Below are 25,821 nucleotides of genomic sequence, written 5' to 3' on the forward strand. Positions count from 1 at the left end.
ATCGGCGATCGCAAATCAGTAACACCACAGTGTATGCACATATTTTTCACACCTATACGGTACAATAAAGCAATTTTAAAAATAATGGCTAAAAAAAAAGTTCAATGAAATTCGGTGCTCAGTAACATGACGTCACCGGTGCAAACAATCAGTTTCCAGTTACACGCGGTTTAGTTTTGGCGCGCCTGGCTGTATTTGGACACAGGCTGAAACATATTTGACCATTTAGGAAGTAAATCTATTTCCAAGGATGGATGATCTTATTAAGGATGGAAAGAACGATAAGTGGGTGGTATGCAAGTTTTGTGAATCAAAGGTTCTGAGACCAAGCGCCGCTAGCTACGAAGAAAGAGAGGTAAAATAGCGGCAGTTCACTTTGTGCGATCATGCGATATTAAGGGTTACTTGTGTTTCTTCCTTTGTAGACTGACAAACTAGGGTAGTTTCTGGACGAAACTAAAAGGAATTACGTAGAACTGTGGTCTGAGTGAGCTCTTGATATGTGGTTATTGATATATAATCAGTTTGTTGTTTGTAATGTAGGCCGTCAAGCCGGGTGTTATCCCCGGGGCGGTGGGGACATCCATGTGAAAAGGTCTGGGGTACTCATCGGAAAATTTGGAGAGGGGACTAATCTGGGAGTGGATTGAACTTAATTTGACCCCAAAAAGATGCCACTTTAACATGGACAGACAAGTATATGGGCTGCAGTGATTTTAATGATGCTTAAGATTTTACCTTCAAATACTATCCACTATAGTAGATTCTAAAAGCACAGGGTTGGGCCCTGGCTTGCAACACTGAGCTGTGTTCTTGGCAAAGAAACTCTACTCTCCCAGTATCTCTCTTTATCTGGTTGGATAAATGACTGTCCAACAGATTAAATACCTAGGTAATGCTGCGATTGACTAGAAGTGTCATGATTACAGAAACTATGAGATAAACACCAGCCTGGTAACCCATGAGGCTTTGCACAGATGTCACCTCTAGGGTTTAATAAAATATTATCTTGTACACTTTTCTTTTTGCATAGCTGTTCTTGCCCTTTATGCAGAAAAAGAAAAACTTGGCTGGCTCGGAACATCAAGGTGAAACCCTCAAAAGTCACTGGCTGGTTCCTGATATGTTTGCATTTGAAAATGTTGGCTTTTCCATGACAGTAGACTCCATTAAATATCTGGCTTGTGCTGACTGTGAATGTGGACCAATAGGATGGCATGATATCAATGACAAGACAAAATATTACATTGCAGTCGAACGAGTGGAACATAGACATCTATCTCAACAAGAATAACTGGTTATGGTTTAGAACATTTCTGTTTCAAGGGACTATCCTTGTTTTCTTAGAACTATCATATGATTATACAAAGTATGCCATGTATGATTTAGAGATTGACCCATGGAGGTAGATTATTCTTTTCACTTTAGAAGTTCCTTTATAATACTTCTTTATTGTTTGTGATTTAAGCTAATTAATACAACAGAATTTGGAGCCAAGATTTGGGATACGAGTTAGGGTCTCCTGTCTGGAATGCTGCAAGAAACTCCAAACATGAAAGCCTACCAGCCAAATCTTTTGTACTATTCCGGGTTACTTTCATACTAATCATTAATGATGGAATCCAGGAATTTTCCAGGGTGCAAATGATAAAGACATTCCACCAAGAACACTTAAATTATTTTTGTGGTGTCGACGGTAGAAAAATTAATGTAATGCTTCTTAAATGACTGGAAAAGTGTTTGCCCAATCAATTTCTTTTACTTTAATTTCCAAATTCAGGGGGTAGCATAGATTATTACAATTTTATTTCTCCATTTTCTACTTAGATTAGTAACTAAGTAGAAAATGGAGAAATAAAATGGTAAGAAAAATAAGATCAGATATCCAACCACTGTCAGGGACATGGTTTCCTTTGTTTAACCTTGATAAATTATTAAATGGGTTTGACAAGAAAAAAAATATTGTAAAATCCCAGGAGTTTCCCTGGAATTCCAAGCGAGGTGCAAACCTTGTTAATTTTTCTGTTAGATTTCTTCCTTGTCTTGTGTGAAGTTCCTTGAGACCAGACCCTAAAATATCCCTGCCAGACTTTAAACCTTTCCCTACAGGCTATAAAAGGGCAGGGCCTACAGGTATTAATTTATTTTAACAATGGCCAATCGCAAAATGGTTAGTTGTGTGATATAGCTTCAAACTGGCTCCAGGAGAAGGTAAACAACAAAGACCACGACACAAACAACATAGTGAGTCAATTTTATTTACAAAACATATTTCGAATTTAAATGATTTAAAACAAAACTGTTGAGTTCCCATACAGAAACCCTTAGGGCTTATAAATCACGTCTATGTTACACATACAGCTTAACATAAGCAAGAGCAATGTTTGTATATTTCTCGCTTAATGGCGACCTGATACAATTGAGAAACCATTTTTCAATGATGACAAAAGAAAAAACTTTATGTAACGTCAGCTTAGTCAAAAAGTTAGGAAGTAAATCAAAAACGAGAATTATTGATAAGAAATTTCCTATTATGTCATCTCTCGACACTTTGAAAAATAAAGAACAAATATATAAATAAACTGAACACGTCTTTGATGTTACATAAAAGAAAATAAGTAAGACAAATAGTTGGTAAGAGATTACGAAAACAACAGTTTATAACTAAACAGTAAATAATTATGAAGAATGTGATGAAAACCTCACCTAATTTCCCTCCTTGCACAATCCCAAAGGAGCTCCAATGTTAAACCCCAGGGGGATCACCCAGCTACAAGCCTCATCATAATTATTGTTGAAACACTTCAGTTTTCACCTATGTTGCCCCTCCCCACCCCAGAACAATGTTAACAAAACACTTTAAATGGACATATGGATGCATTTTGCCACTTTCAAACATTGAAAGGGGAAAAGGGGGTTTTGGCATGCTTTTAATAGTTGCTAAGACCGAAATTCAAAACATTTGCATGTGTTTGAACTAAATGTGACGAGGCTTGTAGGTCACAGTCCATGTTGTTCAAGTGTTGGGTTAGCATATTATGCCTGATAACACATAGTATTTTGACGTATGTAAATGAGGTGGAAAGTTTAAAAGCTGTACATGTATTTACCTCGGGCAAAATCTCAGTTCATTTTGGTCTCGAACAGAAACAGTTTTCACATATGTAGAAGATAGATCTCAGTTAAGTGAAGCATGAGATGGTAGCAAATTAAAGATTGAAGCAAATGTGAGAATGACTGAGGAGTGGACTATGGGGTTCCAGAAAATATCCATACCTCCACCAAGGTTATTCAGTTTTTACTCCCCCGCCCCCTCCTAGCCGGAATTTCCAGCTTAGCTTCATACTTTCCCTCAAAACTTTGGCAATTGAGACCCACCACGCCCTTGGAATTTCCAATGACCATCCTTGGAGTGGATATGGGTATTTTCTCAACCTGCACATTCTGCCTCACATTGAATATTTTTAGTCAAATGACAAAACCAACCTAAAAAATTCACAAAAAAATATGATTATCTGGACAGAGGAAATATTTTGCGACTGGCATTTACTCTGAGATAATGTCAAAAACTGAACAAAGTACAGGATAAAGTTTTCTTGGACTAAAGGACATGCCAGCCAACTATCCCAGGCTGGTAATTCAGAGTACAGACGAGTAGAGGAAACATCCGACTTGAGAGCGTGAAACAGGCTTAACATCAGCAAGAATCAGGCAGATAGCAGCCTAGTTAAAAGCACTTGACATCAGCCTGAAACATGCTAATATCAGACAAGCAAAGTTGACTCCCAACACACTTGACTTGGCTGGTATTTAGTACGCTCTTTGCAACCCGTTACATATTAGTCAACAAAATAAACTGACACATTTTTCAGAGAATACAAACAATTTCACACACATTTTAAATTTATGAACAAGTATAATGTTTGGAACGTTAGAAAATAATGTTAATATATTTAAACAATTTTTACAAAAATACTATTTTATACATTTAAGACAAATGTTAAGAAACTATTGGTATTTTTAATGCTGCAGTTCTTATAAGCTTTGTGATGAAGTTAGTATTAGATAATATCATCTTACTATCAGTACACAATTATGGTGTGCAATAACTTCTAAACTTAAGAAATATTTACTTTTAATCTATGAATTACCTTACTGTATCCCCCCCCCCCCCCCCCCCCATCCAATGGGTTACGGTAAAAACCCAAGAATTCTTCTTCCATATTTAGTTATTGTGAATACAATTTTTTTGCAATTCGTTATTGTGTAGAGACCAATACATTAGGTCAGTTTAAGTTTCTCAGTGCTGAAAATGTAGCAATGACTAAGTGATGTGATAGCATTTTATATGAATATATAAATGGAATTACCTAAGATTATGTTAGCAGTCTCTATAATGCAAGAGTTATTTACTAATACAGTGTAACAACACTGCATGAGTGCATGGGACATTTGGCAATTAATATCTGAATTTGATTTGGGATGAATTGCGACATGCTTGTGTGAATATACCAAACCTTAAACTACTTTACATTTCACAATTTTTGAATCAAATTATGATTTGAATATTAAACTATTCATTTCAAGAATGGAATACTGAAGAATGAAATTAGAGGTCCTTTATAGAATCTGTTTCTTCGTTCTTGCAAGAATGGATGAATAGTTTTCGCTGTAACGCAGGATGAAAGGCGATTAGCTCAGACGTTGGATTGATCATCGCCACAACTATGACAAAACAGGACTCAGGTAGCTAATCTATTTCAGTTGATGCTACCACAGAATCGACTCATTACCCATTTCCAGCACAGAACTGCGTCGAGCGGGAGCCCCAGACCTTGTTGAACCAGATGAGCTGCTGCTTGTTTGGGAGTATACTCCATTAAGAGTACTGTTTCTAGATGAGCCTGAGCTCTGACTTCCATTAGAGTCACTGTAGTCACTGGTTACAACTTGATCTTCCCTAGTCAGTTTAACATTGTATAACTCGGTAATGGCTTTGAGAGAGCCTGGTGTAACAATACCAAGAGTCACAGAAGAGTCAGTATTGCGAATTAATGACACAACAAAAGGATGATCACCCCATTTGCAGTCTATCTCATCCACAGAAGTGATTATATCTCCTACATGAATTCCAGCATCCTGCAAAGAAGACAACACTCGCGAGAGTCAACAAACAAACACTACCTAACAACAAAAACCAGCAGGATTTCTGAAAACTAATGTCATCCATTATAAAATTTTCAAATAATCCCTAGATTTTCAATCATTGCAGGAAAAGCAATATCCTTAGTGGCAGAAAAAAGTGTTGATTAGTAAGAAAAACGATGGAGTAATAGTCACAATTCCCAGGGTTTTTCAAACTGAAGTGTTCCTTGTGATGAAACCTTTGTATTACATTATGGGCAGGACAAACAATACAAGGTAGCCATGTTCAAGATTTTTTACATTTCATTTTCTTTGCCTAGCTACTTCTGAGGAACAGAAAGTGATGAACAAACCTTAGCAGGTCCTTGTTCTTCCACACTCTGTATAATAACCGGAGCAGAGCCAATAACACTGAAGCCATAGCCTTTGTTACTTTTCTTTAATGTGATACTCCTTGGGACACTCCATTCTAAGTTTGCATTGAACACATGTACAGGACCCTAAGAAAACCAATGAGGTTAATACTTAAAGACAACTACAACAGATGTGAAAATATCCTGAAGTTGAAAGAACTTAAGAAGGAATCCATCAGAAGTTTGAGTAACAAGTGGTTAAAAACTTTGTACCAACTGGAGGTTATTTACATCATTTTATAAACTTATGCGTGACTACATTATAAAAAACACTTGAAAGTTTTGATGAAATAAAACTGATGATGAAATTTTACCCGTTTTTTAGCAGTTTCTCTGAACTTTGAAATTTGTTTTCTTGAGTTCCCATGGGAAATTTTTTTCAGTGTTATTAATCAGGCAACTATAATTATATACCTTTAGCTTTAAGAAAATGTAAAAAGGACTCTCAAATACCTAAAATTCTTCTGGTACAAGGTTTTTGTCTACTGAAAACTGAAATTGCTTGATTTCCTATCGGATTTCGTCTTAATTCTTCCTAAAATTCCCAGTCATGTCTCAGCAACAGAATGTTAATTTTAAAAACACTATAATGGTATGTTGAATTGACATAAAAGTACACCATATAACATACCTGATATTAAACATTACTCTTTGAGTTACACAACATCCAGCAGTTTAGTTCAATTAAACTACCATAAATAACTATATAATAAATAAATATTTTTTCACAGAACACAGTCTGATCTGATTCTCAAGGTCAAACATCTTTGCCATAAAATCATGAAGTCTAAACAAAACTAGAGGTCGTGCAAGCTCATGTACATGTAGTCTTCACTTTGTGACAAGCACAATTTATGAAATGATTTATGCTCCTAACATTTACATGAAATATGTGGAGAAATATGTAGGGAGAATTTGCGTGCAAATCACATGCAGTACAAAATACACGAACTGATATCTTACCAGTCTATGAAACAAGTCTTCTACTGAAGCTTGACTAAAATTAGGTGGAACACAATCTGCTTTTAGTCTTGGTAAAGCTGAAAGGCAACACAAATAATCACAATAAATTCAAGAAGTTGTATTTTTTGAACAATTATGTTATTTACATTTTCAATCAATGATAAAAAGATGTGCTTAATGCTGAATGTTAAGCACACTGGATTCATGATTGGGTAGTCTGGATCTAAGCCCCTGCTAAGGTCACTGTGTCATATTTTTTGGCAAGACAATTTCCTATCCAGGTGCCCCTTTCCACAGAGGAGTTTATATAAAATATTGAGTAGTGGCTGAATAATAGGATAACAGCCAGAGACGTTACAAGTATATAATTTGCTAATAGCCAGTTGCGGGCTAATTTCACTGGCTGAAAAAGAGCTTATAACCAGCTTAAATTTCACTAGATTTAGAGCAACTTTGATGCTACAGGGGCCAGCCAGCTGAGCTTGTTAATGAGCCAGTTTAGTGTGAGCTTAATCACTAGGACAAATAACAAGTTACTGGCATCTCAATACGTGGAGTATACTGACATAGCACTCCTTGGATCCCTAGAGTAAAACAGACTTATCCCTTATGAAACCGACAGTAAAAAAGCAACTACTGGTATTTTCCTTTATTTGTTCAAAAACAATTAGACTTGAGATTAGCCTGCAAGCAGGCTCACCATTGAGTCATGGGCGCAAGCTGCGATCCGGCAGGAAGGAGTCCGACTTTCTCATGTCGCAGCTTTCACGCTCGCAGCTACACCACGTGCGCTTGCCGGCTCAAATGTGAGCCTGGTCGCAGGCTAACTTGAGATTGACACAATAATTAGGAATAAGAATCCCCAAGTTGACCTACTTACCTTTGATAGGGGTTGGTCTCAAAGGATCTTCAAAATCATCTTCTTCTTCCATAGCAACTAATGTGTCTGTGGTTTTGACACGAGCTTCTTGAAGGGCCTAAGAAAAATAAGTAACATTGCTATATAAAATGAAAACTGACATCTTACCCAAAAACCAAAACCTTTATTTCCTTGTGAAGAGAAAGTATTGACCTTTTGTAATCCTACTACTTTCCTACAGTGCCGACAAATTTGTCTTGCTTTCATGGCTTCTTCATGTGATTTAAGTGCAGAATGGAGGTGTGCTTTGGCTAGAAGAAATAAAAAATAATCTGTTATTAGCACAGTCACTGTTTGTAAGCATGACATAAAAGGACAATTTATTCATCAGGATACAAATCATTGCTTGCATTGCCATAATGCCATAATATTTTTTTCACATGTATCTGCACTTTTCAGTCAATAACATTATATAAATAATAAAATATTATTACCACTCCTCCTTGCATTTATTAACTATATAAATGTTTTTGACTTGCTGAAAAGCTAGAAGTGACATCCAAATCAGAGGATTGATAACTGGCTACCTAGCAAATAAACCATATTCCTATCTGGCTAGAGATTTTTAACCTCCAATGATTTGAGGTAATTGTTTGTTCATCAGAGTACTACTGTAAGTGTGCTTCTGCTGAACATTCAAGCAATAAAAGCAAATACAGTCGAACCTCCTGTAAGCGCTTATGGGAGGTGGTGGCTTACGAGAGCTTAGACCATATTGGGTCTAAATATTGCCTCATTAGCATATGGTAACTGCAGAGACTTACCTCCTGTTTTAAATGTTTTATTCATATGAAAAGTCAATTTCGAAAAAAATACAACACTACGATATGGACAAAATGGCAGCAAAGCATAACTTCATGAACATATTACTTTGTTTAAGATAACTATTATGTTACCTTGCTTTTTTCTGATTGATTTATCGTCCCACTGAGACACGTTTAATGAAGAGATCACTGCTTCTTCTTCTTTATCATTGCTGGAACTCTCTAAGAAAATGAAAAATCAAAAACAGAAAGATAAATAATTACTCATTAATTACTAAAATGAGCAATCAAGATTGCAAGATATCATAAAGCAAAATTCTGGGTATAAACCCCCCGTTATATGCCCTCTTGAGGAAACAATTCAAGACCACTTTACTATGCGTACTAAGTCCCATACTATTTCCAGCTTGGCATATAAACTTACCAACACTTTTAAGAAGTCCTTCAGCAACAAAGTAATGTGACAAGGCTTTGTAATGAAGACTCATTATCTAAGACATGAAAGCAAGGAAATGCTGAGAAATCATTGACTGTGTGTGAGGGTAAAATGAGAACATCGTTGGCTTGAGGCCATGTTGCAAGCATGGACAAAGTGTAGCAGGAGTCATGTACATATAAAATGACTGCTGCCTGGTCGTTCACATACTCACTATGGTTAGTTTATTTGCCTTTATATAAAATAGCTAAGTGTGCCCAGACTACATATGCAGGTTGAGTTATTGTTTCTATAGGACTGTCTCAGTGAGGTGGAACAATGGTATGACACACACTACACTGATTTAGGGAAGAATCAGTTGGTTTTTATTTTTTAAGGTTACAGTATACCTTCAGATCGGCAATTTTCTTCAAATTTGGATTTTTGGTTCAAAGTAATGATCGAAGAGTAATCTCTAATTTCTGAAAACAAAACTGAAAAAAACCCAATATTGGCGGAGAAATGGAGGTTTTACGTTATGGCCGGAAGTAAAAGTTCCCTCTTGATTGACAGCCCTATAACGTGTAGGTAATCAACTGAGACTACTTTCGCGGGAATATTACCTACATGGATACCACGAATTGGCTGGCTACTCAGTTAATCAGCATTGTTAATCCAAGCTTTTTCGTATTAGGGGTAATTCTATTAAGTTATAAGTAAACATGAACCACGGAAAACTCCGTTTACCAGTTCGAAAAGCGAAGAACGAATGAAAATACATCAGTGAGTGAAGAAGAGAAAGTTGGCCTCGCAGATGAAACTATAGCCATCGTATCAAGCGGGCAAAAAGATCGAGTCAAGAGAAGAGAAAGGTTCCGTAAAAATTTGAGAACTCGACAGCGATAACAGCGATGTTTACAGTGACTCTTTTGTTGAGTCCGATACCGATGAATCGTCCAACTCATTGAGATCCATTGGAATATTATCCATGCACATTTACTCCGCCGCGCTTTCTTTTGTTTGTTCTCGTCACCCAGCTGCTCTGGCTTTCGTATCCTTTTTCATCTTCCCCATTTTGCCAGACCAGCCTCAAGAAAAACCCAGCTGCAGAAAAATTATCTCTCCGCCTTGAGCGCATTGCAAAACACAAGGGTTTTTAGGAGATTCACGCGTAAATTTCACCGCGAGTTAATGGTAGTAAATTTTCCAAGCGCTGATTGGCTCAGTGATCTGAGAACCCAGTTGAAGGCGTTTGTGGGCGGAGTTTGTTTGCGAAGCAAGACATTTTTCTTAGCGTTGTTTTCTCGAATAAATTTTTTCACTTGAAGCAGACATTTTAAAGAGTTACAACTCAAAGGGAATTTCTTTGATTGCCCTCAGATTTGTACAGTAGCTAGATTAACATATAAAAAACAAAAATGTGTCTGCGAATTGTTTATTTCGAAATATTTTTTCTCCGAGAGCGATTTTTGTACGATCACTTCTCATTTTTCAAATCCTATTTCGAAAATGTTCTGTAACTTTTTACTGCAATTGAATATGGCAAAACGCAGACACGCTCTTTTAGCGCTTTTTGTCCTGAAACCGAAGAAGAAAATAAATTGGCGAAAAACAAAATTCGCTTTGACTTGTAGCTTCCAAAAGGTAATTAGGACGCTTTCATTTAGTCGCCGTGAAAAAATCGGCAATTCATTTTATTTCAAAATTTTTGGTATGGTTTGATGGCCAGCTCTATAAGCTTTAATTTGATATAGGGGTTTAGGTATCTACAGCTTAAACCGGATGCGCTACATCCCTTGGACGCGAGACACCCCTGAAGGTATACGGTAACCTTAATTATTCATTTAGGGGCTCTTCTAATAATATTGGCTATGTTAACAACAACAACAAAAAACAAAACAAAACAAATTAAAAACAAAACATGTAGGCCTTGCTCTAAATCTAGAGTTAACTCACAGACATCATGTTCTTCCAAGACAATGGAACACAACTCAAGCAGATTCCAGCATTCATTGTCATCTGGGCCTTTTTGTACCTTTGACTAACCTAATGGTAAATAAAAGAATTGCTGTTTGTGGACGAAGTGAACGATAAAGACTGTGCACATGTAACAGTGTACTGAAGAATTTTAAAACAAAAGTCCTACCTCAACACACTCCTGTGCTGCACTTATCTTGTGTGACAATGCATCTTGTATTCCTTCAAGACTTCCCTCTTCCCACATACACACCTGTGCCTGGGCCTAATGGGGAGCATGTTAATTACTTCACATGTGAATCTTTTACTAAATATCATATGCCCTTGATCTTAATTAAAGGCTGGAATTAACTTACTAAATAAATAATGGCTAGAGCGGACTGGTAATAACGGTCAACCACTGGACAAGGGCCAATCAAAAATTTCCCCTGTACTGCACAATCCTAGCAGAAAGTTAGACATTTTGGCCAGACAATGTTTTTAATTATCACTGACTATTAAGATCAATTTGCAGATGAATTTAAATCTACTTTTATTTAATTACACTCTTTCTCTGGAATGTACTTTTGTGCTTTGAGAATTGACCCATGTCTGACCACTGTTTATTTTGGTAAATTCCATTTAATACCTTGCCATTCCGCTAGACATTACAGCCAGCCAGTGACATTCATGGTGATGTGGTTCATGATGAGCAAGCCAATCAAAAGGATATTGCTTTGATATACCAGCAGATTCTCACAACTTAGTAACATTGTGCAATTCCAAAATATCCATATTCCCTCCGGAGAAGGGATTGGAATTTCCTGAGGGGTGAGGGGGAGGGGGTTCCTTAAGACCAAAAAAACTTAAAGAAATGTATGAAGCTTAACTGGAATTTCCAGAAGGGTGGGGGAGGTAAGGATATTTTCTGGAACTACACATTAAAGAATGGGAATCAGTTTGAAAAGGAACAAATTTGTGCTTGCGACTCACCAACATGACTGCCATCAGCATGTCCATTACCTCTGGTGTCAAGTCTGCACTTGGAGAGTTGACAAAATTGTCTTTTATAAACTTGAATACACCTGCAGGTATTTACAAAGCATCTTAAGAATACATGTAAAGACCATAATGTGACATTACTGTGCCCCCATCCCATCTTAAAGTCAACTGCTCAATATATACCCATGTTCTGAACCAACTTTACAAGATAACTTACAGTCCATGATTGCATAATAATTAAAGTCCTGTTATGTACAAGCAGAGTAATGAATTCTTCACTGCTCAAGCTTGCTTGATACAATCTACACTAGTCAAGAATAACTTCTATATATCTTAATAATACCATTATTTTTTATTTATTTATTTATTTATTCGTTTATTTATTTATTTATCTATTTATTTCCTTATTGTATTAACATTTATTCATATATAGTGCTATTCCTACATTCATGGTGCTTTACAAAGAAATGTATAAAACTATACAATCAGTAAAACAATCTATACACAAAAGGAACAAGGTTTAAAAACTAAGTACAGTTTGAAAATATTAAGTAAACAATGTCTACAAAAACAATGAGTACCTGTCCACAAATAGTTTAAAAAGCTATGTTTTAATAAGGCCCTTTTGAAGCTCTCGATAGGTGAAAAGCTGGGGTAGATCTGGTTAGACTGTTGGTACCATTTCTTAAATTGATGTTGGAAAGTGATGAATAAGAACTCTGAGAGATTCTAATTGAGTATTCTATGAGCCACAGACTTAAGTCGTATTAGCCTGACAGATGCAGAAATACAGACAAGAACAAACCAATTAGTTAGCTACCTGCGGCTTTGTTAAAAGCATCAATGGCCACACTTAACCCAGATTGTGTTCTTCTGTCCTGCAAATAAATACAAACTTTCTTAAATGCCATGACACACATCTCTATTATTACTGACATTAATAATAATACAAAATTATTAGTAAAAAGAGTATGTTCTTTTGGAAATGTGAATCTAAGTTCAATATTGTCTCTCTCATCATGGTCTATCTTCTGCTTGTAAACATGTCTTTCTTGAAAGGGGAAAAATATTATCATCAATTTTTGGCTTAAAAAATTTTAACATCCAAATTGACAGTTTGGGAGTGCAATCTGTTAGAAAGTTCTACAACAGAAACAAATACATTACAAGTCTCATTCCTACTTGTGCTTACTATGATAGTCTAATAATATTGTTAAGTAAGGATAAAAGATCTTGTTCAGGAAGTTTATCTATGAAATTGTGTGAGATGTATTTGATTTGGTTAGATGTAACTAATAGACAAAAGTGTAAATCATAATTACTTTCTGCTGTGTTTGAGTCCAACAAAAATGCTGACAGAATAGTTAGATAATGTTTTAAATACACATCATTTATGTACATGTATCATTCATGGAGTTTGTTTCTTACTTGTTTTGCACCAATTTGACTCCAGATAGAACCAATGTTGAAGAGAATGCTAGCCTGAAAACAAATTGATTGCATGAGAGAATCCCGTACACACCATACTGTACACACATGGCAGACAAGAAACTGGAATGTGGGATTTAGTTAATTACACGTACTGCTACCTTGTGAGTCATTATGGAAAAAAATGGACAATCAAGAGCTGTTTGTCACTCTGCTAAAAGCATCAAAATAATGTCTTTGATCTTTTAATACATAAACTTAGGCTATCACTCATGACAATCAATATGTAAACCTGACTGCCAATTTTTAAAATTTTAAATGGAGGAAAACAAAATTCTGCTGCAAATTTCTGGACCCTATAATAGAGTCAAAGTGACTCCCTGTGGGAATTCTTTGGAGTCACAGGTACATTTGTGGCATAGAATACACCAAATTTAGCATATTTATAATCCCTGATATAATGCAGAAGTAAAGATCTGTTGCCACTGTCTAATCACAACATTTTGCTCAACCTCATTCAATAAATTGTTAAATGTTTGGGTTTTTGACTAAATGAGTGACAACTTAACTATGGTTTGTGTGCAAGAGTACAGTTGGTGTCTTATGGCCTGCAAATGTGATGTGTAAGTTATGTTAAAAAAATGTTCCAGTTACCTTTTCAAATGCAACAGATCTCTGTATTTTTGGCAATCCCGTTGTGGTGTCAAACCTGGAAAAGAAGCAACTATTTTTTTATCTACAGGTCAAGTAATAGCACAAGGGTTTCATTAACATTTTCAGCAGGATGGCAGCTGGTTACATTTACAGGCATCAAAACTTTTTGAACTAAATTCCTTTATAAGAAAACCTTTCCCATCCATGGTCAAACCAGCCAGGCAAATCATCCTCACAGCTGGTCAATTTGCCCAGTGTCCGGCCCTTATTGAAGCCCCTGGTAAGGAATATCTTATAATTTATTCGAACTGCAGAGAAAGATAAGACATGATTGATCATCACAGCCACACACATCTTATGCAGCTCTTAAATACAGCCTGAACAGGATCCCGTTCAAGCCTGATTTTTTTTTTCAGGCTTAATTTCACTGAATGGAGAGGGCCCTGTGATGACCAATCATGTCTTCAAAACTACAAAACCTTTCATAAAAAAATTTAACAATAAAGATTAGCACCATTTTCAAGTTAAAAAATATTTGTGCGAAAAGTAAACTAACTTATACCAATGGTAGAGGTGCGAAATTGAAAAAAAAGATTAAGATAGCTGTTCAATGTTCATGTTCATTCCAATGAGGTGTCAAACACTGGTAATGAGTTCAGTGTCTGTTCAAAGCCTAAACAAATACTTTTGCGCGAATGGAGTCTGACTGTGTGTTAAGGCTCGGTTTCTTCTTGCGAATCCACAACATTTCGTGGATCAAGCAATCGAACTTTCCCTGACATTTCTTTAGGATCTTAAAGTTGTTAGTCAGGTCACCAACTGTATCAACTCGGTGTTCATTTTGAAGGTGTTTTCCGATGGCGGTAAATCGGTGTTCCTCAATGCGCTTGTAAAGATGACGGCTAGTGTAACCGACGTATTCTGCATCACACAGATCACATATATAGTTATAAACAATGCACTGTTGATTGATCAAAGGTGGTTTTGGCTCTTGTACTTTGAGATCATCGCCAATTTTACGGCTTCTGAACACCGGCTGTAGTTTGTGATCAAGTTTATTACTCAAGTCCGAGAGATGTTTCTTTACTATGTCCGCTGATTTCTGGTCTTTAAAAGGCAGGACAATGCGGTAGATATTCTCTGTTGGAGGCGTCGATCTTGTGTCTGGTGACATCACTGAATTAACGAAACGGGTGATGGTGGAGTTCACAAGAGAATCTGAGTACTTGAGGTTAGAAAAGATCAGTTTAAGGCGTTCGCATTCTGTTGAGAATAGTTCCCATGTTGAGGACAAGCGGTAAGCACGGTTTAACATGGTTTTAACTAAAGATCTTTTATAGCGGTTGTCGACATGACTTTGGTGGTGTAAGAGGAGACCAGTGTTTGTGGGTTTACGGTAAACACTTGTTACCAGCTTGCAGCCCTTCTTGCATATTTCAATGCCGACAAATGGTAGCTTACCGTTAGATGCGATCTCCATGGTGAAGGATATGGATGGATGACAGTTGTTCAAAGTCTTCAGAAAGGCTTCTGCGGTTGGTATGTCTTTCATTGTGGCTAGTGTATCATCCACGTAGCGTCTGTAGAAGTCTGGCAACTTGTTCTCGTTTTGTAGCTTTTCCTCGATAGAACAAAGAAAAGTATTGGCCATTAGGGGACCCAAGGGAGAGCCCATCGCTACTCCATCAATTTGTCGGTAGAGTTGACCGTTAAATTGAAATAGCTGGTCCTTTGTTGCTACTGACAACAGTTCAATTAGATCAGCTTTGCTGATGTTTAGATGGTGTGTTTTGTTGAACCAGTTGTCAACAAAAGCTCTATCAGCAAGGATCTCGATGGTTTCTTGTAGTGGGACGTTCGTAAATAGCGAAGAGACATCATAAGATACTAGGATGTCAGATTCGTTGAGGCTCAGATTGCGAATCTCATCAGCGAAGGAAAATGTGTCAGATATTGTGTAGCTGTTGATCGACAGGGGCTTCAGTTTATCGTCGAGCCATCTCGCGAGGGCGAAGTTGTAAGTACTTGTGGCGGATAGAATGGGCCTCATCGCCAGTTTTTCTTTATGAAGAAGGAACTTAACGGAATCTACGTTGAAATACGCCGGAATTGTTCATCGCTCCAATACATGTGCATCCTGAGAACGATGGTTAACCTCCGCAAAAAGCACTATGAGAAAATGATGAGCGGCCATATCAACAAAATCATGAAGCTGCTAAACAAAGATCACGATGTGGACAAACATATCCAGAACATTTCCTCCTACAAGCTTTCATTCTTCCAGAAGCTTGTTCTGTGTCGAGGTTTGAAGTTTTCCTTGCCGCAACGCATCTCTTCAATGGACATTCAAGCTAGCTTCGAGAAAGCCTTCTGGCAACTGGAGCCTTCATTATCCGATGATAAGAAGGAATTAGCTGCAGTGACCCTTCGATCGATCGCGCTTAACTACATCGAGTGCAAAGCCCCCAAACCACCGAAAGTGCTACAAAGAGCTATTGAGCAACTAAAATGAAGAGATGACATCGTAATCACGAAACCAGATAAAGGTACAGGAGTAGTTGTTATGGATAAGGCAGAATATGTTCGTCTTTTGAGTGAATCTTCCATCAACGATACAGCTAAATTTACCGCCGTAAGTTCGGAGAGACCCAAGACGCGTGGACGACCGCTCAAAAACTACCACCCTTTACTGCAGAAAGAGAAACACCTTGAATCTGTCGTGCGCAAAATTCTCCCAAAACAGATTGCCGACTCAGTTTGCCCGAAAGGATCACGACTCGCCCATCTTTATGGTCTGCCAAAGACTCATAAAGAAAAACTGGCGATGAGGCCCATTCTATCCGCCACAAGTACTTACAACTTCGCCCTCGCGAGATGGCTCGACGATAAACTGAAGCCCCTGTCGATCAACAGCTACACAATATCTGACACATTTTCCTTCGCTGATGAGATTCGCAATCTGAGCCTCAACGAATCTGACATCCTAGTATCTTATGATGTCTCTTCGCTATTTACGAACGTCCCACTACAAGAAACCATCGAGATCCTTGCTGACAGAGCTTTTGTTGACAACTGGTTCAACAAAACACACCATCTAAACATCAGCAAAGCTGATCTAATTGAACTGTTGTCAGTAGCAACAAAGGACCAGCTATTTCAATTTAACGGTCAACTCTACCGACAAATTGATGGAGTAGCGATGGGCTCTCCCTTGGGTCCCCTAATGGCCAATACTTTTCTTTGTTCTATCGAGGAAAAGCTACAAAATGAGAACAAGTTGCCAGACTTCTACAGACGCTACGTGGATGATACACTAGCCACAATGAAAGACATACCAACCGCAGAAGCCTTTCTGAAGACTTTGAACAACTGTCATCCATCCATATCCTTCACCATGGAGATCGCATCTAACGGTAAGCTACCATTTGTCGGCATTGAAATATGCAAGAAGGGCTGCAAGCTGGTAACAAGTGTTTACCGTAAACCCACAAACACTGGTCTCCTCTTACACCACCAAAGTCATGTCGACAACCGCTATAAAAGATTTTTAGTTAAAACCATGTTAAACCGTGCTTACCGCTTGTCCTCAACATGGGAACTATTCTCAACAGAATGCGAACGCCTTAAACTGATCTTTTCTAACCTCAAGTACTCAGATTCTCTTGTGAACTCCACCATCACCCGTTTCGTTAATTCAGTGATGTCACCAGACACAAGATCGACGCCTCCAACAGAGAATATCTACCGCATTGTCCTGCCTTTTAAAGACCAGAAATCAGCGGACATAGTAAAGAAACATCTCTCGGACTTGAGTAATAAACTTGATCACAAACTACAGCTGGTGTTCAGAAGCCGTAAAATTGGCGATGATCTCAAAGTACAAGAGCCAAAACCACCTTTGATCAATCAACAGTGCGTTGTTTATAACTATATATGTGATCTGTGTGATGCAGAATACGTCGGTTACACTAGCCGTCATCTTTACAAGCACATTGAGGAACACCGATTTACCGCCATCGGAAAACACCTTCAAAATGAACACCGAGTTGATACAGTTGGTGACCTGACTAACAACTTTAAGATCCTAAAGAAATGTCAGGGAAAGTTTGATTGCTTGATCCACAAAATGTTGTGGATTCGCAAGAAGAAACCGAGCCTTAACACACAGTCAGACTCCATTCGCGCAAAAGTATTTGTTTAGGCTTTGAACAGACACTGAACTCATTACCAGTGTTTGACACCTCATTGGAATGAACATGAACATTGAACAGCTATCTTAATCTTAATTTATTCAATTTCGCACCTCTACCATTGGTATAAATTAGTTTACTTTTCGCACAAATATTTTTTAACTTGAAAATGGTGCCAGGATGACACCGAAACGTCGTTGCTCAGTTTTTTCGCTAATCTTTATTGTTAACTGTATTTCCAAATTTAATCTTATAAGAATAAAAAAATTTGCCGTTTTTAATGACCACATGCATGAATAAAAAAGAAAGTGGTTGCTAACTTATTGACAATAACTATTATCAATAACTTGTACAATGAGAGCCAGTTTAAGACCAGGCATGATAAAATGTTAGTTTCTACTTACCAATGGAAGTAAACTGGCATGATGCATCCCTTTCTTTTGGGAAAGAATTTCCTCTCCACAAAGTACAGTTGATTGTAGTACATGTACAAAGCATGAATACCTGCTTCATCTCTGCTGGCCTTACACACGGCCTCCTGAAACATTCAGTTTTATGACCATCAATCATACTCTTGCACATGTGCACTAAGTTACTAAAACAATGACTGCCATAAAGGACATTATAATATCTCTTAGTTAGTACAAGCGCTGTGATTGGTCAATTTAGTGGGGCATACTCTCCTGTACAGCCCGCTAAAATTTAAAGTTGGTTTGGTTGCAAAACTGTTTTGTGATTTATCCCAAGTGTTCTTAACTTTTATGGCAAGTAAAAGTTTAAAACTTTCTTTTACTCTAAATTGTGTATTAAAGCGTGCTAACAACTTAAAAACGATTTAAAATTGACTCACTTTGCTTTCAAAGTGCGTCAGAAATTTGAAGTCGTTCCGCATGAATAGAAATCGTTCCTGAGACTGTCAGAAAGGCAGTAGAGATATAATAAATATCTTACTAACCTTATTTTCTCGGTCCATACTGTAAGGTACGGATCCTCGTTTTTTCCCCTTCAATTTATGGCCCGTGCGCTTTGCGCTTGGGCCATAAATCAAAGGGGAAAAAACTTGGTCCATAACGTACAGTACAGACCTCAAACTCGGTTAGTAAGAGGTATTTATGGTATTTAATGGCTACTACATGTAACATTTACAATGGGACAAACCTTTCTGAGATTTTCAAATAGCTCAAGTTCTTTTCCATAATTTTCTGGAGTTTCACTGTAATGTTCTAAAATAAAGTCCTGAAAGGAAAGAAAATGCTGTTATTTATTTACTAGGTATTTTTTAAGCTTAAATTCATTTCATCAGTCTATGCAAATATTAAAATAATAAAGGCAGAAAACAGGAAATAGATACAGGATTTCTGTTGTTGTCTTAAACACTGAATCGGGTTTAGCTTTCAAGCCTAAAAGTGAGAATAATAAACATAAATACAGGTGAATAACTACGCATGGCATGTGTTATGCACAGCTAGTAATATACTGTTAAAATATGCCTCTTTTCACATTAAAATCAATCTCATCGAGAAATGAAGAGAAGCATTAAATTCAGTGACTGGATTCATCTTTAGACCTTTAGGCTGACATAAATTTGATCAGACCTTATTTTTAAATCTAATTAGTGAGTTCTTGCTAATTTATTTTTATTTAGTGATTTTCACATAATCTCTATTTACAAGCCCAGTAATAATGTTTACCACACTAGACAAGTTGCAGACTTTTTATAGGACATTGTCTTTTTTTGATTGACTAGCATCAATACTACATTTTGAGCAGTTGTCAGTAGTGGTTTTGGTGTGGCTGTCACAAAAAGGAGGCCTTGCATTGAAAAAAAATTGAGTTAGATAATACACAGCTTGAAATAGACAGTTTTTAATAGTCTTGAAACCTTTCATTGTCTAAAAAATTAATTTTACTTGTTTCAAATTTAGAAGACATATTGTGGATGACTTGACATACTTTACTGGGCTGGTAACGATAACAAAAAGGTCACCATCCCGTGTTGTTATTCATTTTTAACTAGCAGTATTTTGATTGGTCAAAGTTCTTCAAACACTGCTTATAACATTCTCACAAACCACATGGATCACTTAGAAGAGGGTGGTAAAGGGGGGGTCAAGATCACGTTTCACGGAATATAAATTGGTCCTTTCACAATTCACGGGAATTAAAATCAGCATTTCACGTTTCATGAAAAAAGTCATCTTTTGACACAAACTTACATAACTTATGACATTTGAAAGTTACGCCCAAGCACAGCCTTGCTAGATGTCATTATCATCTGTCCACTTCTGGTTCTAAGTGCAACAAAAAGAAATCCAAACAAAAACACGAAGAGGAATGATTGTCCTGTCGTGGTCATGCAATGTTGTTAATTACTGTCGAAAATAATTGAAGACACAACCAGAATCACGGTTCACAACGAATTAAATACTTCTCATTTCACAGAGAATTATTTTGGAAAATCACAGTTCACGGCTTCTAATGAAATCACAATTCACGAGCAAAAAAAAAGCCATTTCACATTTCACAAGAAAAATATTAAGCCATTCACGAATCACGAAAATACCTTTACCATCCTCTTAGTAATGATACATGTATTTTGAGTGGAATGATCATGTGTGTTGCATGTGAGTTTACACAAACCTTAAACTGAGGCTTGAAAGCAAGCTCTTTTGTTTCTCTGAGACCCACAGCAATCAAAGGAATCTGATGCTCAACACTCCTGTATTTGTTGACCAAAATAATTAGAAAATACATAAGAATAATATTTTAACCACAAAGAAACAAAAAAAAAATCATTTTAATTAAAAATATCTGGCCAATATGTATATCTTTATTTAATATAATTATTCAGTCAAAGATTAGCAGCTCTTAGTCTAGTGAGTGGTTGAACAGCAGCCAAACCACTTGGTAGACTCTGAGACTGGAATGCTTGGCAGAAAATAAATGCCCCAAAATGTGGCCTGAAATATGTAGCACATAGACAATCTTTTAATTTATAATATAGATAGGACCCTCAGCACACTCTGATTGGTCAAAAACCCATGTTTTATCAGAGTATAAAACATAGAAAAAGCGTGATGTTTTATTGTTTTTCGCCATATTACCTATATCATAAGCACATGAAGAAGCCTAAGCTGTGTATTACACTGTGTTAAAACATTCTGGACATTTGAGAACACTTGAGAAATGTAGAAAACACTCACCTGTGGCTCGTGTTTTCTACATTTCCCTCGTGTTCTCAAATGCCAGTCGTGTAATACACGGCTTAGGCTTCCTTATTTGTTAAATATGATATGGGTGCTTGGATGAATATGTACGATCCCCTGAGAATTTACAGCTCTCAAGTTGGAGTTAAGCTGTTTCACCTGCGATACAAAATGTGGCCAGATGAAATTTAGACTGATTTAAACTCGAGAAAATTGTTGTCCAGCAGCATCCCTCGTTGATGTGGGGATGTGGGGTTCTGCAGGGAAGCCCATGAATTTACAGATCTCCTTCTGAGGTCAGGCCATTTCACTCACGTTGCTTCACATTTATAAATGCTTCTAAAGGCTTTGCCCCCACCCATAGCATCTCTCCCCAAAGTTAGAAAAGGGTGAGTACTGCTATTGATTTCCACTTATATAGTGCAGTGGTACCTGGTGGTGCCGCTCACAGTTTGCAATGGTTACCCTGCTTGATGGGCCTATGATGCTACTGGTAAAATTGCCTTTTGTTGATACAAATACCCACAGAGTAACAGGTTTGTTACAGGTGTGATGATAACAGCAACAGATGACTCAAAACTTAATGACAGCCCTTCTCATTGTATATGTTAAACAATAAAGTAAGAGTCACCTGTCAAACTGATAAATATCCCAGGTGCTGTTGATTCCTTCTAGCTCCTCCTTCAGCATATCCAGCTGAGAGTTGGCAAAACTCAACTCTGTCTTAGCAGCAAGCTTTGTTTTCCGGTCATTTGTTATCCTGTAACATAACTATCCCTTTTTATCTGTAGTAGTAAGTTGCAGTCAGTGCAATTTTCATTTACTTCTTCCAAAAAACAGCCTATTTTATCATCTCAGACACTCACTAGTTTCCCTGGTAAAAATTATTAATATTAACAGCTGACATCACATCATTCCATATTACAAAATGGTCAATAAATCGTTTTCACTGTCATGCAATAAAAAATGATTTGAAAACCATTCAGTGGATAAAGTCAAGAAATTGTGATATTATAAGAAATAAATAAAGAAGACACTTCTCCAAGTTTTAGGTCTGTACGTTTTCCCAAACCGCAGATATTCATCAAAATGTTTCGCAGAAATTTACAGAGCTCAGTATGGAGTTGCCACGTTGGTGCACCTCTGTTGTGCATCAACATGGCGACTGAAAAAGATTGTAAACATCTGGAACTTAATTTGGCTATCTAGGTGACTGATTGTCTGTACTGAACAAACAAGCATTTATATAAGCACTTTTCCTAATGCTCTAACTTCTAAAAAAGCTAAAAATCATGAGATGGATATATATTTTTCAACAAACATGATCGTAGCTTTGTGTCACGCACCGCCATGACTCTGAAATTCAAAATACGCTGTTTTCCAAACAAAGCACACGATTGAGCTGTAAAATTGTAAAGGTATAAATCTACCCCCTCTTATGTCTTATGGGGATAAAAACTTTCCTGGCTCTTTAGTTTTCGATTTTAGAAAATGATGACATCATGTGAGATCTATAGCTAAAAGTAGCATGACTAAATATGGACAATGTCTCATTTAAGGTGGCTCAAAACAGTAATATTTCCATGAGACGCCTGGGCTCTAATGCACACTTCAGCGCTAGGCATCACACGATCACCCGAGGGGTCGCGAGAAAGAGTGCAAGATTTCAAGTTTGCAAAACTCACCACAAACATGGCGGCACGAGGCTTACTTCGTAAAACTTTGTTTCCACCTAGTTTAGTGAACTGTTTGCGATATCGTTTATTTTTATTTTGGAAAAGTCCTAGAAAAAAAGTCAAATTGGGTTATTCCAGAAAAAATACATACCACCCCCCCCCCCTGACAGATGACAAACTGGAAATTCTCACAGGAGGGGGGGTTGATGGCTCGGGAAATCCGGGCGGGAGGGGGGGGATCTGAACCTAAAAATTCTTCCTCAGGGGTCACTTTTAACTTTAACCTCGATCGATATATTTTAAACACTTAAAAAAATAACTTTGCAATGGGAAATCTTATAGTCTTTCAGTTTATAGTGTTCTTACCCCCCATGCTTTAAGTTTACCTTCATAGGCCCTGTCAATCATGAAGAACCAGCGCGATAAATGGATAACAACAGCTTTATGACTGGATGAAACACCGTTGACTGAGCATGCAACGACTGGAACATTTTTACGGTACCCAGGCCACCCCCGCCTGTGCTTTGTAACATCCTCAAAAATGCGAAGAAAAGGCGATTAGGCTGAGAGTCAGTTGTACTTTTCTGTTTTATTCAGGCAACCCAAGAACTCGTTTTGCTGGCTAACATGCATATGCACAATTTGCGTATAATTTCTTACTTACCTCTTACGATGTGTAACTGTAAAATCGTGGATACGATACTGCCATGCAAAATAATTAGATCCACTGAAACAATTACTTTTCTTGTAGAATCAAGGTTGTCCAAAATTTTGCTCGTGGTAAATGCCGCGATATACCCCAATATTTCTGCATAAGCACAGGCAAGGATTTATTTTTTCAATGCTTTTGAGCACCACTGAAATAGCGACCGATATGGTAAAAGACAAGTTAGTGGAAGCCAGAAATTAATGTGGGTATTACGCATAAAAATTTGAATACTTGAAAGAAAGGAACAGTTCCAGTTGACCTACAGACCCATAAAGGTAACAAAATTTAAAATTAGTCTAGTTCGAAAAGCTTTCTTAACAAGCTTAAGTAAATGTCACACTAACAGTCCTAACAACGGGAACTCGATCTTGTAAACACATGCCAATGCAGGCCGTCTTGTCACTGAAAACTGAAATTATAGTTTTTATTTATAATCGCCTTCAGGACTTTTTTCGCTGTAATTTTGCTAACATTTACATCATTTTTAAGACTTATGAATTTCTTATCTTGTACATTTGTTGTGGTGCAGAAAAAGGCAAATGGCGTTTTAGAGGAGAGTGTGAGATCACTCAAACGTTAAACACGATCATTTGAATAACCTGATTTAAAAAATGTTGAAATTTAACCTGCAAAATTCGCAATATTTGCAGAGCTTTAAAAATTATAATAAACAGGGATCTTTTGGATGAAATGCTACGTCTTTCTATTGCCTGTTGTTTCCAGTTAAGGCCTTTTTAAAAAAAAAAGTGGAAATCCGGGTGGGAGCGGGGCTCTAGCGGTCTGGAAAATCCAGTCAGAAGGGGGGTCAAAAATGCTTGTCATCCATCGCGGGGTGTGTATTTTTGACTCTGTCTTGGTCCATGAACACGCAAAAAATAAACTTGGCCAATATCCAACCATCTTGGCCTCAGGTTTGAATTGGTCAATCATCTTTATATCATACAACCTAATTCAATTTGATCCGATTGCAAACTTTCAAATATGTAAATCTAAAATATAGAAGAGGGCACTCGCATTCTTCTCTATCAAAACAAACAGACCCTGAAACATGTGTATCAAATTAATTTACAATAGTTATACAACAGAAAATTCTAGAAATGACAAGCCGACACCTAAATAGAGAGACCAAAGGTTTATTGAGCTTATGTACATTCGCAAGCTTTATTAGGTTAAACTGAATTAACTAATAATTTTCAAACCTGAGGGCTTTCATCAAATTCTCTGCTCCGTCTCGCAACTTCGTCTGCTTGAATATTTTCTGATTTAAAACTTGTCTTTTATGTTGTAACTTCCATCTGGCAGATGTCTTGCGAGAGCCTAGTTCACTGTCATCCTAAGTGGCATAAAGTCAAATGTGGATGTATGAATGAGGATTATGAAGCTTAAAGATTTTCCAAATAAAGAAGACTGAGTAAAATAATTTAGCACGCAAAATTGAATATTGTAAAATCAAACTCAGCGACCACTCGCCGGAGCTTAGCTTAGCGTACAGTATATGCTGAAGTTTTGTTTCGTGATAACAGACCCAAATGAGCAAATATTTTTAATGATAGAAGGCTTGAAATTAGGGGGCTTCCCGCCGAAACGACTCAATCACAGAAGTGATATTGGGCATATTATTACTTATTAAAGCTTACGTACCGACAAGAGTGCTGTTTCTCTAAATTAAGAAGTTAAAGTTGTCGCTTACCACTTCAAGCGAGCTCCCACGATCATTTCTCGCCTCACCGTTCTCTGACATTTGAAGTCCGTTCGCCACGGGGAACATGGCGGTCATGTCTCGTTTCAACTAGAGTTTGTCATGAACTACCAGAACAAGATTTTTAAAGCGAGCACGTCAACTATACCGGCGAATCACTTAAAGTCATTGTTTGTGTCAGTTTTTGTTTCCCTGCATGTTTATATTTCCGTTCAAATTCCAACATTAAAGAATCACTCTGAAGTTTCAATCACATTAGCACAACAAAGGTGTGCGGTCAAGAAGCACGTGATCGACATGCTACTGTACACAGCTCTCCCATCCCTCGAGCAGAAAAGCTTGGCAATAGTAGGCCCGCACAGCGTACAAAGTAGGATCTCCAACAATGTTTTTATTAGGAACTTTGGAGTCAGAAAGTCAGAAGATTTGCACATCAAAATGTTACAGCAGTTCAATAAAATGAGAATTGTTTTTAACAATTGAGAAGGACTAAGATCATGAACAAATTGAAAGATTAACTGCTTATGGACATAAATCATTTGCCAAAAGCATCTTCATCACAGCATTCAAATGAAATTATCTTAAAGCAGACATACTTAAAAATTTTCTTCAAATTGCCATATATTGTACAATGCAATATGAATTAAAAAAGTGGGGTTCACTGTGTTTCTAACAATTTTGG

At 37.2% G+C, this 25,821-nt stretch overlaps 2 protein-coding genes and 1 pseudogene across 2 annotated transcripts; 2 read left to right on the forward strand and 1 right to left on the reverse strand.

Annotated features, from left to right (window-relative positions):
- Nucleotides 1-18: 18 nt before the first annotated feature.
- LOC110048116 (guanine nucleotide exchange factor MSS4-like) lies at nt 19-2,582 on the forward strand. Its single transcript, XM_020753904.2, has 2 exons — nt 19-355; nt 1,034-2,582. Exons 1-2 carry the CDS (start codon nt 251-253, stop codon nt 1,292-1,294), a joined length of 366 nt encoding a protein of 121 aa, XP_020609563.1. The 5' UTR covers nt 19-250; the 3' UTR covers nt 1,295-2,582.
- LOC110048157 (rhophilin-2-like) lies at nt 2,243-25,797 on the reverse strand. Its single transcript, XM_089298531.1, has 19 exons — nt 25,131-25,797; nt 24,640-24,773; nt 21,687-21,815; nt 20,490-20,568; nt 19,008-19,085; nt 18,254-18,387; nt 13,660-13,714; nt 13,006-13,059; nt 12,398-12,455; nt 11,569-11,660; nt 10,766-10,861; nt 10,576-10,665; nt 8,629-8,695; nt 8,337-8,426; nt 7,594-7,691; nt 7,402-7,498; nt 6,522-6,598; nt 5,499-5,645; nt 2,243-5,139 (listed from the first exon to the last, which is right to left on the reverse strand). Exons 1-19 carry the CDS (start codon nt 25,215-25,217, stop codon nt 4,771-4,773), a joined length of 2,031 nt encoding a protein of 676 aa, XP_089154657.1. The 5' UTR covers nt 25,218-25,797; the 3' UTR covers nt 2,243-4,770.
- Nucleotides 15,328-18,110, forward strand: LOC149106529 (uncharacterized; annotated as a pseudogene).
- Nucleotides 25,798-25,821: the final 24 nt, after the last annotated feature.

Source organism: Orbicella faveolata, unplaced genomic scaffold (assembly GCF_042242905.1).
Source record: "Orbicella faveolata isolate gen_17 unplaced genomic scaffold, um_ofav_v1 contig_3, whole genome shotgun sequence".
NCBI lineage: Eukaryota > Metazoa > Cnidaria > Anthozoa > Scleractinia > Merulinidae > Orbicella > Orbicella faveolata.

Coding starts and splice junctions, on each gene's coding strand:
- LOC110048116 (XM_020753904.2), top strand. CDS start 251: ATGGATGATCTTATTAAGGATGGAAAGAACGATAAGTGGGTGGTATGC. Junction 356..1,033: donor CTAGCTACGAAGAAAGAGAG/GTAAAATAGCGG, acceptor CTTTTTGCATAG/CTGTTCTTGCCCTTTATGCA.
- LOC110048157 (XM_089298531.1), bottom strand. CDS start 25,217: ATGACCGCCATGTTCCCCGTGGCGAACGGACTTCAAATGTCAGAGAAC. Junction 18,388..19,007: donor TATTTGAAAATCTCAGAAAG/GTTTGTCCCATT, acceptor TGAATGTTTCAG/GAGGCCGTGTGTAAGGCCAG. Junction 13,715..18,253: donor ATGCCAGTTTACTTCCATTG/GTAAGTAGAAAC, acceptor CTTCTTTTCCAG/GTTTGACACCACAACGGGAT.